Consider the following 13,706-nt stretch of genomic DNA (forward strand, 5'->3'; position numbering starts at 1 on the left):
CCATTAGAAACTATATAATACGGACATTTAAACAGAAGATATTTCCTTATTATAATTTTCTTGTGAGGAAATGCAAATGCTTGTGTAAAAATAGGATATGAATTTTCATGACAGTGACAAAACAACTGTCACAGTAATGAAAACTGATCTAACAAAAACTTCTGAATGAAGATGTGGGTTTTAAGGGTGAAGACAGGGTCAACCTGGCTTTGCTGGGTGACTTTTACCACTGTAAAAACTGCATCACAAGTTGGAAGTTATGACACCGGAGAATGCTCCTCCACTTCCCCCCACAAAGTTAAACATCCCCTCTTTCTATGGCATTTCTAGAGTTCTATCCATGGAGGCCTGGTGGACAGTGTCGGCCGTGGACCTCTCCCCATAGCTGGTAGCTGGAGCACAGGATAGGACAGTTGAGAAGCAGGCAGATCAGGCAGAGCAGCACTAGGCACAGTATTAACACTGGCTCAGAAGCCACAGCTCTCCTGTGGTAATGCCACCTCCCGTGCTCACATTCCATGTGATGACTTACCACACCTCTGCAGCACCTTTTTGATGTCTGCTCATCATCAACTTCAGCATTTTTAAGTGAAAAGACTATAGGATGAAGAGCAGAGATTTTAGTTTACAGCCTGATAATTTAACATGATTGTTAATGGATACTTGTTTTTCTCAGCTTGCAGAATGATTTCTTAGTAGTATCAATGTGTTGTTTCCTGTTTTTCTAAAGGTGTCAGTGTTGAGGTATCATTAGGTGTCACCATTGCCTTGAGTGAACGCATTAAAATGTCTGCAACTTTGTCTGTCCGTTGCTGTGTTTGGGAACTTTGTGTTTGATTGGGAACATGATTCAACATAATTCAAACTGTCTTAAAACCACCAATGCCATAAGAATGGACTTAATGTTATGTAAGGTTTAAGGAGTTTCCTGTAGAAGACGCTGCATGTATATACTATACCGGCCACTGCTGCCCGTAAATAAAGATCTGACTGCGAGCGATGTCTACTCTGTTCCAGGCTAAAGCCAGGCTCAGCTGGTCGGGAGCAGATGCGTTAGCTCCTGTGTATACAGAAGGAAGTGTGGGGAGGAAAGGAGGAGACAAAAGAAACAAGACACATTTTAGACACAGCCAAATGCCACCTTGGTAATTCCTTTAAATCAGAATTCTCACAGAAGTCCAAGTCACTTCTGCAACTGATCTCATATTAAAATAAAGCCAAACTTCCCATTATCCCTGGAATTAAATCCCTATTCTCACATCTAAATCTATGTTTCTCAGACTGTCTCATAGATGCTAATAAGTTCCCACCATCCCCTTGAGAATTTACGTTTGTGGTGTAGCGAACTGGTTTTTCTCATCTCGGTTGGGAAGCCAGAGAAGAAGCCTGGAGGGATACTGACCTAGTATAGCAATACACATACACACCTACACCCACAGATGTACACAGGCACACACTCACATCAAGCAGTTACTGGAAAGTTGAAATCATGCAGACCAAACCAGTTTAAATAAACATGCAATTTATGCACCTCTTTTATGCATCCCTGCCTGTATAAACATAGGAATTCCTCCTCAGTTTGGACCTTGGAATCCTGATGGGACAAATTTCCCTTCACCCACATGATATTCTTGTAAAAGAAACCCCACTCAATAGAGCTGCTGTCAAGGTATAACACATCACCAATAATTAGGAATCTATGCAGATGGGCTTGGAGTCATTTGTTTGTGGGAGTGCATGTTTTCCCCTTTATTTTAATGGACACTGTGGGACTTCCCTGTCATGCTGTGTTTTTTTACTGTTTCACTAAGGATTTCAATGTTATTCACTGATTTGTAACAATAAAGCAGTATTTGTACTTCAGTGTCACCGTGAGAGCTGGCCTGAGTGAACTGATCAACTGAATAAATAAGGAGCCCTTCCACTTTAACTACCTAGGCTCAGAGAGATTAGGTGACAGGCTCATTTCTTACAGGTGTAGTAACTCCACCTTTCTCTTGATTCCATTACATTTTATGCTGACAAATGGTCCTTATTGAGAGAGGACAAACAGGAGCTTTTCATTACTTCAAAGCAGTTCTGTCCACATTTCAGTACTATTCAAAATCACGCACTGTTCCAGCAGAAAGAGGACTGAAATAGAGGCATAGAAAATATATAGCATTATGAGCCAACTGCTGAAATCCTCAATGTAAGATCAGTTCAGCAGACCCCACGGAATCTTAGCCTACACTTTAATTTCCTTGCTCACAACTTTTCAGTCAGTTCACTTTGCTAAATACTTTGCAATACTTGAAAGAACTATTTGGTACATAGATCATTTGCATTTTATTACACAAATGAGCTCTGATAAGAAGGCAAGTGATGCAAGAGCAGAAAGATAAATAAAAATGAAGGCAGTGAAGACAGTAAAACACTGTTCTCTGATCAAGAAGGGACATGAACATCCTTTGGCTAAGACTCAGCTTCTTGTTGCTTTATATTATAGTACAGTCAAAAATTCTTACAGGTGATGTCAATGACATCCAAACTTTCCTAAGTTTCTTATGCAAGTAACATACAGCATTAAAAAACAGATAATATTTGCTGTGGGAAAGGCAAAGATGACCCTACAGTTTTATATATTAAAAAAAAAAAAAAAGGGTAAAAATACCCCAATTGGATATAATAGTAAAAAATTAGAATAGAGAGAAAATAATATTCTCCCTTTTTCCAAAGCAAACAACACTACCTCTCAAAACACCCTTTGATCTCCTCCTGCCTGTCTGCATGCGTGCACAAGAAAGGAGCACCTCGGCAGGGTCTCAAGCAAAGTCTCTGGAAAGCAGTGGAAGAAGCACATGGGTGAACCCCAAAACCCAAGTGCAGTCATGGTGATTCCACCAACAGGAACCATTCTTCACATATGATGGGGGAGTTCCACCTTCAGACTTTGCTAAACTGACTACAGCTTACAGTCTGTGTAGCCAGGAATCCTTCAGGCTTAGAAACCATTTTGGATTGAGAGTGGGTCAGATGGATAGGGAAGGATAAAGGCAGCTCCTTATAATGTCCCCACTTCAGCCAAAGCTAAAACCAAATCACAAAGACTACAGGTGAACCTTCTGATCCCCAGCAGGGAGCCATCCCCAGTCTGTGCTGAGGAACCCCTGGACTGTTTCATGCTTTAGGAAAGACCCAATTACAGGATGAGCACAGGGCCCTCTGATGCACATGAAGGGGGAACTAGCATGTGAAATGGGGCAGCCATTCACCAGAATTGCCTTAAATACTTATCAGAGTCCAACTATTCAGAGAGCAGAAAGCAAGAAGGTGTATGTGCGATCTCAGAGGTGAAACTCTTCTAGTTACCATGGCAGTTCACTTCACTGTCCAGCAAAGTACTGGAAAGATCTAAAAGTTGAAAAATACATGGTTTCTCAAGGAGATTTTGTACTTCAGGTCCAAACCAGTCTATCAGAGTGGAAGCTGAAGAGTATGGGTCAGGGTTCTGCCCTTCTGACTGTGAGGTTTCGTTGACAAAAGACTCTTATACCTGTCTCTGTTTTTCCATTTTCCCTATATGGTTTTCAGGTCAGTGTGGGTGGCACTAGTGTTCCACAGAAAGAGAATCAAATAAATGATGTTAAAAGTTTATTCAGAACACCTCATGGGCCATGGATGATTGTTTCAATTGATTTTATTTCAGAATGCACCAATGACTTCATCTAAATGAAAGAATGTATTTCAGGTGAAATTCCACCCAGCATTTAGAAGTAAAAATAATTCCACTAATAAAAGAAATACTCTTTTGCATGAACATGAGTGGTGCTTTCTTGAAATACTGCCTCATTTCAATCATCTTCATGATTGCATTTGGTGATCCAAAGCGTGGATTTCAGTCAGTAAGAACTCCAAAAGTGATTTTGTGAAGATTCATCTTGGTCATAATTACCACTGGAATGCACTCAAATAAAAGCTAAAAAACATTTAGGAAATAAAAAATAAAGTAAATAACATATGTCAGGGGAAATTTAGATTAGATATAGGAAAAAGCTTTCTGTCTCAGAGAGTGGTCAGGCACTGGAATGGCTGCCCAGGAAGGTGGTGGAGTCACCGTCCCTGGCAGTGTTCAAGAGGCGTCTGGATGAGGAGCTGCGAGGTATGGTTTAGTGCTTGTGGTAGCATTGGTGATGGGAGGACAGTTGGACTTGTATGATGATCTTGTAGATCCTTTCCGATCTTGTGATTCTATAATTCTATGATTCTATACTGGTCTTATAAACTGCACACAGAGGGTCATACTGGAGTCACTTCTTAGGGTCTTATTACAGAAATAAGCATTTCCTATCCCCACATTTGTTTATTCTTATCTCATAAGACTTTAAGAGTGTTTTCTTTTTAAAAGAAAACAGACTTTGTCTAGTTCTGTTCTCTTATTTTAATTACGATAGCATATTTATTGCATTAAACAATATTTTAGTCAATCTACGACTAACATCTATGTAATATTTATTCAATTCTGATGTCTGGTGGAGCAAAAGTTATCTTCCTCAAAAGAGTGCTTTAGACAATAGGAATAATAACTGCAGAAGAGTCTTTCTTCCCTTCATGTATTCCCAGAAATAAAATTCAATTTGAGATACAGTGGATTGATTTGGTACTATTTTATTTCGATGTATATTTTGCTGAATACAGTTGCATGCTGGAAAATGCAAGGATGCTGAAATATTAAATGAAAAAAAATGATCTGTGAAAGCTGTTCCTGCAGGTGTTAACTTCATGCTCTTAGGCAGTCATCTAAGACAGATTATTCTAGTGAAAACTCCATTCACATTAGATAATCTGTCCAAGATCTCGGACCAAAATGTCATACATGTTGATGGTAAACTTGGGACTATAGACTTGAATGTGCATCCTAGATGAGCTAGGATACAGGCCAGAACGTGAGCATTATGCCTTTGCAAGACCCCAGATTACTGAAGCAATACAGAACAATACACACCAGCCAAGATTTGCTGTGACCAATGTAAAAGCACTGATGAATTCTCTAGCTATGGTCTAAGATGCTTAGTTGTCAGGAATCTAAAAAGTTGAAGAGGCATAAAACTTACCTATATTGGCAGATATGGCTGTTGGAGATTCACTTCTACAAAGCTTTTAAGCACATCAGTACCCTCTTTGAACCATCATTTAAAGAAAAGAAGTAGACTAGGGGGTATAGCAACCCAAATTAGCTTTCTGCTCTGCATCTTGGCAGGTCTTAAATTGTCTTCTGTCACACAGACACCAACATCTTTGAAGAAAGGGCTGCTTTTGTGACAGCACCTTCCTGAAATTTAGCAAATCAATTGGCAGTAACAAAGCTGATAGCAAGAATAACTGTGGGGGCAGTAACCAGACATTTGGCCTGACTCTGAAACATACTGGACTGAGGTAACATTAATCCTTCCGTGTCAGAGATTTCACGGTTAACAGACTATCATACAATCTTCCAAGACCCTATAATGGCTGCTCAGTGACCATGAATCATGACTTATTCACAGGCTTAAGGCATCCGAAGACATCAGCTCTGCATTAGTCTAAAAGGCTTATCTCAGAAAGTTACATATATATACCACAAAACACCTCTTTTCTGATATTAACGATCGCAATGAGAAGGGTTCTGGAGCACAAGCTGAAATATGAGAGGTATGCTTCAGTCATTGCAACAGTCTCATGGGTCGGGATCTTTGATGCCCTTTCACAGCACAGATATTTCAGCACTCCTACATATGCTGCCTTTAAATTCCCTCTCATACACTTTCTGCTCAATTAGCAGGCCAAAATACACTGCTGTTTGAGTTCCAACTGCTCAAGATAGCACAAGCAGTTAAGTTGCATCAATAAATACACTTGCTACAAAATCATGCAATCAGAAATTTACTTCCCACATTTGCATGTCTTTCTAAATGAAAAAAAAAAAAAAAAGGAGGAGGAATTCACAAACCATATGCTGTTGTGACATCTATGGAATATAAATTGATAATCGGTTTGCCTGCCATTCTCTGGCTTACTGGAGTTCACTTCCAAGAAAGAGAGATCTGCTGACAAGATTAAACAAGTGACTCACAAAAACAAACAAGGAAATAATCTCACATATTTAGTTCAGAGTCTGGGGCTTGTGGAAAATCTGGGCCAAGAGAATTCCTGCCTTGGCAGTGTGCCTGAGTCAGATTTAAAGAGAATATTTGCTCATTGTATATTTTACACAGTAAGCAGGAAATTATATTATGTGCTTCCCAGTCTTTGTCCTCCTCCTATTCCCTGAACAAATTTCTCAGGGCGGGATCAGTATTAAACTGATGTGTGTCATGGACATAACAGCTGGCAAGAATTGCAAAATCCTCATCAGACTGTGAGGAAAGAACAAATAATCACACACCAGTTTCATGCACCCTTTCCAGATGGTTCTGGAAGGGTGAAAGATATTAATTCCTGAATTTAAACACGCACAAATTTCAAAATAATTCAGGTCCACTCTTTGAATCTGCTTACCAATAGATCAATATGCAAGTGGCTCAAAACTGCCAACTTGGATGCCTTGATCGGATGAAAACTCCGCCTCTCTATCAGCTTGATTTTATATCAGAAAGGATGTACTCAGAGAAAAGCAGGATTTCTTTCAGGTTGGCCCAGAACCTTTGTACAAAGACATGGTATGGACAAGGATATATGAATTGTCTAAACACAAGGGATTTCACCTCTGCGCACACTGATTAAAAAGTTTTATGGACTTTTATTCCCTGTGATCAGAAATCTCACATTAACAAAATATAAAGTGGAATCTGAGATATACAATCTTCTTTGAGTAACTCCAATACCAGAAGGTGTTGAGGAGCAGGGAAGAGGAGGCAGGAATTCTAGTTACACTAACTTAAGCAAGATGCTACTGCCATCAGCAGATTACAAAATCAATTCAGGCAAATATCAAAGAAGGAGTCAGCATCTCTTATACATGTCCAGGCTCCTTCTGAGATAACATAAGTTCCCTAAGATGTCTTGCATTGCTATTATGAAGACAGAACAATGTTTGTTTGTTTGTTTGTTTGTTGGTTTTAATGAGGAGGAGAAGGGATCAGTCACTAGCAACATGGATGCTACAGGTAAGAGAAAACCAGTCACAGGCCCAGAATGCAAACTTAATGCAGCTGCTCATTCAAATATTGCCAAAATAATTTTTCAAACAGAGAGCACTCAAGTCCTGTGATGTTTTTCTTTCAGATTCCTGGACGACTGCTTTCAAGGTGGTAAAATATTTCCAGGGATTTATGCTGGGATTCAAATGTTGAGAATATACCTAGAAAAAGTGGAATGACATCTTTAATACAATCTGTATCTGTATGTAATAGGAGTCAAAAGCAGCAGTTTTACTGATTGCCTTAAGAACAAATGGCAAGGGAATATGCTTTACATTGAGGATAGCAAAGTATATTTAAATTATATTTAAGATAAAGATGAAATCTACAATTAAAACATTTCCAGTGGTGGAAAAGACAAATTTGGTGATGGATACAATTCTTGTTCCTTGATTCGAATTAGTTTGTTTTTCCTTCCTTCACCTTGTTTTAGCTTCTGTGTCAAGACATCAAAAGTGCCTTGAGATTTAACTACACAGATGGCTAAAACACGTTACTACAGGGTAGCAGCAAAATAGTTATGTTACTTGCAGGCCAAACACTGATATCTTGATCAAAATGAATGAAGAGGAGAAAATTATACTATTGAAGCATAAAGAAATATAAGCTGCTGCATTAAAATCATTCAAGTTTATTTCTGTGGTTGTATCTATCAATTTGCAATTATATTTTTAAGGTGGATGGTTCTTGTTTACTCCTCCCATTTAGAATTTTGAGTTAAATGTTTGAAGTACAATTTTAGAAATGCGATTAAAAATTGTGTGAAAGGTAAAATAATCTTTGCCCTCGTTAGGTGAAAATTATTCAGGCCTTCTCTCCTTCTTTTCATACAACTTTTTACAGCTTTCACTGGAAGAAACTGAGCAGAAAACAGAGCTCTGGAATGAGCAAGATTAGTTCCCATTACCACTTTAAAACTCAGCAATTCTACTATTTTTTTGTTATGACTGAAACTCAAACCTGCCACATGGCAGCATGTACCCTTTTACTCCAGCATGGGGATGTCAGCAGCATGATGAAAGCTGCTGAAGAGCCTCAGGAAGCACAGCTTTCCCCAGGTACGTTTTGAAGAGTACTCCCTAATGAATCTAAGAATGCTCTTTAAAATTGTTTGGTACGTCTTGGTCTCTGCTTTTAAAATCAGTATCGCTTGTGCTGTGTAACAGAAAACGAGACACAACAAGATTACTATGGTGACTGATACTTGTAACATGTGCAGATACCATCTGCAGAAATACCATAGAAATGGAAGGGCATGTCCTCCCTGCTCTAGTTTAGGCGAATAATCCTTCATCAGATAAGGATTATCTGGAGTATATACTCCAGAGCTTTAAAAATCTTACCTTTTTCTGTATTTGCACCATGTGATAATATCATATGATGAAGAGAGCCAAGCTCAATGACATAAGGTTGCCTGAACAGGGTCTATGACAAACTGTGATTAGGAAATATTTTAGCAACAGAAAATTCTTTGTAAGACAATATTTTAAGAGCATAAATGTAACACGTAATGGCTTAGAAAGCCATCCGAGAACATTAAGGGCAAAACTACTAACACTCCAAAAGCTGAGTTCTCAGCTCTATCTATGTAGGCTGAGGGAATCCCAGCATTTCCATACCTTTCTAGGATGACTAGAGATAACATTTTGCAATAATGGTAGTTTTGTCTTAGCAGATAACTTCCACCTGTATTTTCCATTAGCCATCAGGCAATGTAAACCTGAGAAGTTCCTAGATCTAGCTTGTGAGCGCTAATCTTCTGAAGTAACTTCTGACAGAAAACACATTTCTTATGACACATCAGCAATTGCAGGTGGTGAATAAAGACTGAGGAAGAAATAAGAGTAGCTATTTAAACATTAATGAAAGATCTAGATTTGTAGAAAGCAGTTAGAGAAAAAGGTATACTTCAATTTCATGGTAGAAATTTACCATCTTGGTATGGTACATACTGCCAATAAATGCAGGTTCCAGCACAGTAGAGACACAGAGTTAATCCATTTGGATTGTTACAGACTCACTGTGAAGTGAAACTCCATTACCTTTCAGTAATGCTGTAAGGATAGCTAAATCAATATCCTGGTGTCCTTCTGATCCCATGCGAAATACTGTGATCTGAAACATTAAAAGACAATAGCATAATTGAAACCACAGTAACATTTTAAAGCAGAAATTAAATGAGATCTACAGACCTCAAAATTTCCCCATGGCTACAAAATCATTATCTTACTCAATTATTTCATGAGAAGGTTGTTATATAGGATTAACATATAACTTTTTTTTTTTTTTTTTTTTTTTTTGTGAGATAAAGTTCACTGAAGATAAAAGTTCTATTAAGAATCATGTGGAAGAAAAAATTCTCTGTAATACTTACAGGGTGAAATCAAAGATGAAAAAAAAAAATCTTGTATTAGATTAACATTAGATTAAATCCCCACTACTAGGATGGATTAGGTGTGTTATAGGTTATGGATTTTATTTACAATATATGGCACTGAACAAGATGTTTTCAGCAAAAAAATCAGCAATCAACATCATGATTCTGTATAGCAGGAAGTTAGGTATATGATCTGTGCTTCTAATATCTTTAGGCATATGCAGTCAGTGATAGATATTATGTATAAGCTTTGAGGCTGTTAGGTAAGATACACAATTCATGAAGAATTAATTTTGTGGGATTGTTCTTTCAAGACAATTTAACTCTTTGTTAAGACTACTCTGAAACATATAGAAGTGCAAATCTCCCTGCTCTTTTTGTTCCTATGCTCCTGGGCTTCTATAAAGACAATCAAGACTGTAGTCTTTTGTTACTGTCTTGTCTTTTCTAAGACAACCTATGTTACATAACTGGTAATGTTTTCTCCTTTTGTCATTGTTGACTGCCTCCATAAAATTTTAATTAAATGATACACTTAATTAGGAATCTTGTAAACATGTTTTATACATATACATATACATTCAGGAGCATCCGTAGTCCCTAAATTCCTAGATTTCTACTCATTCAGCACTACTGAATTACAGCAGCATCTGTTGGCAACTATCAGTGCACAAAGAATGGTAGAGAGCAATGGGGAGAGAAAACACTGAAAGTGGTCAAGCCTATGCTTCAGTTTATCAGCTGCAATATTCCTACAGATTATATTCCAAGCAATTCAGCGCAGCCCTCCTGTTGCACCTATGTTACCTTCATGTGGCCCTGGGAGCCCTAAGGTGTTCGGAGGGATGTCAGAGATTTTGGCATCAGTGCCTGTAGTACAACGTGCTGGAGACAGATAAGGCAAACTTTTTCATAACTTTTTTTCACCTTCGCAGTGACTGGCAAGAAAGCTTTCCCTGCAGTGCAGTCAGGCTGCTTCTCCGCAGTTAGTGTGGGAAGAAACACACATTTTTTTCTAAGTATCATCTCAGTACACAGTAACAACATGAGCTGATGAGACCAGCCTCTCTTCTGTGTAAGCAAGAAGGAGGAACATCTTCCCTCCCAATGGTAGGTCTGGCAGCTGATGAAAATATGCGAACACAGTGTATCCATATAACAGATTGAGTATTAAATTCCTCATCATACTTTGCAATTTCCTATACTATTTTTGCAACGAGAGGCATCTCCATAGCACTGAAAGGATGTGTGGCTGCCTGGCAAGCTGGTGTTGGAAACATGTTTGCAGCTCTGTCCTCCATGGCATCAACACATGGCAAGATGCCCTGCTTGTTCTTTAAGTCCGTATAAAGGAATCTGCATATCAGGGCTGAAAATACTGAAATAAGGCAGTTCAGAACATACAGTGGGAGAACAAAATAAATCTCAAACTAAACGTGTGCTCAGAGAACTCCCAGCTTAATTGAAAGGCTGCATACAAACTGCAAACACTGAACATCTTATCATCACACTAAACCTGAGGGAATTTTGTGTGCACTGGACCATATATAGAACTAAATTTCCAACTTCCCTTTCTTCTCTATGCACTTCACCCCTTCCTCCCTTTCAGAAAAAGTCAACCTGCTCCAGCACAACAAATTGCTGTGGTATCAAAAGTAAGGTAGAGCCATAAAATTTATTTAAATTTGAATAAGAAGGGTACCTTTAGATAGTAACTGTTACTTTATTAGTATGTGTAAGAGATCTAGCAAAAACCCAAAGGGTAAAATAAAGAAAAAGAAGATAATTAAATTAGAGATGGGCATAGAAAAAGTGTTTGGACTCAAACTAGAGTTTTGATCATTTTGAGACTCATTCTGAAGACTCAAACAAATCTTAACAAATCTTAACCAATCTTAACCAAGGCAAATTCTCATGGTTATTCCTTTCAAAATGCTCAAAGGTTAGCAGCTCAATGAGTCAGATGATGTTCCCGACTTCAGCCTGTTCTGAAAGCATGAAATCTTTCAGGACAGAAACAGGTATGCTCAGCCTCTCACAGTGGTTCAGGCTAACTCTCCCTCTCCACAACTGCTTTCTCTCCTGTCACAGACCATGAAGAAGATTTATGACAACCTGAAGCATTTTGCTACTCTTATTCATGCACCTTTATTTTTGCAGAAACTTCTCACAGCTAGTTATCTGTCAAATTGTTGTCTCAAGCCTCAACTCAATCTAGAATTTACAGGCTTGTCTTTGCCCTGTTATGTTTTCCCACAGTTTGGAGAAAGATTGCTTGTTTCTTCTTTCCACTGTTGTCCTAAAACTTCACCCATGTGTTACTACATTCCCAAAGTGGGGAATTTAAAATAGAAACTGCACTGTAGTTTGACAAGTACTGAACTTTCTCATGCATCTCTGAATATAAAATTTTAATCCTGACCTGCAGTGTTCTTCAGTTACAGTCTTGTTCATTTGTATCTTTGGAAGTAAATGTTGGAAAGTATCTGAGTTGTCACTGTCTTCAGAATAAATCAGGCATATAAATTGCAGCATGCTGGCTGATATACCATTTGGATCATCACCACCACTTGTACCTTACTTGGCAAAGCCATGTTGCTGAACCGTTTTTTCTTCAGTATCAATTCATGATCCAAGAACAATGCAATGGGAGAGGGAGAATATCTAAGCTATATTTTCAGCCCCAGAACACACTGGAGGAACCCTCAGGATCTCTGATAGACCTGGAATGCATCTCCAATTGAAGCTTTACACCTGGCTGATGTCATGACATTCATTAATGAGGAGGGTTGTGCCTGCTCTCTGTCTTTTCTCACAACTTCTTTTAGAAATACAGCCACAAATGCTGCCCCTCTGTTTTTTTTTTTGTGCCACTTTTAAACAGAGATAAGCAGTAATATAAAGAAGCTTTGAAATATACTGAGAGAAAAAGAAAAGTGCTCTGTTCACTGCTGGATGTAATCCCAGTGTCTTATACTAAACCCTCTCTTCACTGTGCCATCGAGAAAGCATGTCTTTTACTTAGGAATTCAGTAAGTATGAAGAGACAACAACTGCTCCTAAACCACAGGCTTACTTCTATACTTATGCACCCTTTCTAGTTTTCCTAGTGTTCTTTATTTCTTGTAGTTAGAGGAATAAGGACATAGGGACACTTTGCCAAGTATTTACGCAGACTTTGCACTGAGAAATGTTCAATATCTCCAGGACTCATAAAAAGTCAATCTGTCCCTCATGCTCGAGGCCTCTTTTTATGGCATTTTTTTCCTGATTGTAATTTACTCATCTAGTTTCAAGAAACATTAATTTATTTGACATCTTCTGGGTGCCTTTTCCCTAAACACTAGTGGATAAATCAGTGCTGAAACTAAGTAATAGCACATTGATGCTGTTATGCCATTTACCAGGGCCTTGTTAGAACAGGTTACAGGTGCTACTGCACTAGTGTATACAAAACTGCCACGCTAAAGGAAAACATCTGGGCCAGTAAACTCTATTACCAGCTATCTCTTGATAGGCATTTGCCACTGAAACCCATTTGATAACACTGAAAATAATAAAAGCTTTTCTTCTTTAAAAAAGAGACACAGTGCCTAAGAGCCATTCATGCTGAAAAAGATCCGCTTCATGTTTAAACCCACTGCACTGCTGTTTGAGCCTGCCGTAGTAGCTGTAGCCTCCAAGTAATCTTATTGAAAAAAGCAATATAAAAGGCAAAACAAGACTGTAAGTATGCATATAAAATCCAGGCCATTAAATTATTAAAAACAAAACAAAATACTAAGGCTAAAAAAAAAAAAAAAAGTATGTTTAAGACTTGCTTGTCCTAGCAAAAGAAAAAGAGAAAAGATGCATTGGTAGTTAGACTAACCCTAGCCATTCTTTTGCACTGATGCGAAAGAAGGAAGATTAACTTCAGCTGATAAATGTTCCTTACGCTGATTTGATTAAAACTGTAATCTACAAAATAGTTTCCTATTTTTTAAAATCATAATAAAATTTTTGTAGAAAGAAGAATTACCATTTGATTTTCTCAGTTTTTTTTTTTTTCTTTTGAGCCAGAAAACGATTTCTGCTGAAAAAAGAAAAACCACTCCAAAATCAAATATCCTTTTTGTCTCGGGTTTTGGGCCATGTTATTACTTCCATGTTGTCAGTGGTTTCAATAGTTG

The 13,706-nt window shown here is 38.2% G+C and overlaps 1 protein-coding gene across 5 annotated transcripts in view; it reads right to left on the minus strand.

Moving 5' to 3' along the window:
* Positions 1–13,706, minus strand: part of TRPM3 (transient receptor potential cation channel subfamily M member 3) — a 403,209-nt gene that overhangs the window by 60,663 nt on the left and 328,840 nt on the right. For all 5 annotated transcript variants that reach the window (XM_048931275.1, XM_048931276.1, XM_048931274.1 and 2 more), the window contains exons 9-10: positions 9,200–9,272; positions 960–1,060 (exon numbers count right to left, since the gene is read on the minus strand). In XM_048931275.1, the coding sequence (XP_048787232.1) occupies positions 960–1,060; positions 9,200–9,272 (174 nt within the window). The remainder of the gene's footprint in view (positions 1–959; positions 1,061–9,199; positions 9,273–13,706) is intronic.

The sequence above is a fragment of the Lagopus muta genome, chromosome Z (genome assembly GCF_023343835.1).
Source record: "Lagopus muta isolate bLagMut1 chromosome Z, bLagMut1 primary, whole genome shotgun sequence".
Lineage (NCBI taxonomy): Eukaryota > Metazoa > Chordata > Aves > Galliformes > Phasianidae > Lagopus > Lagopus muta.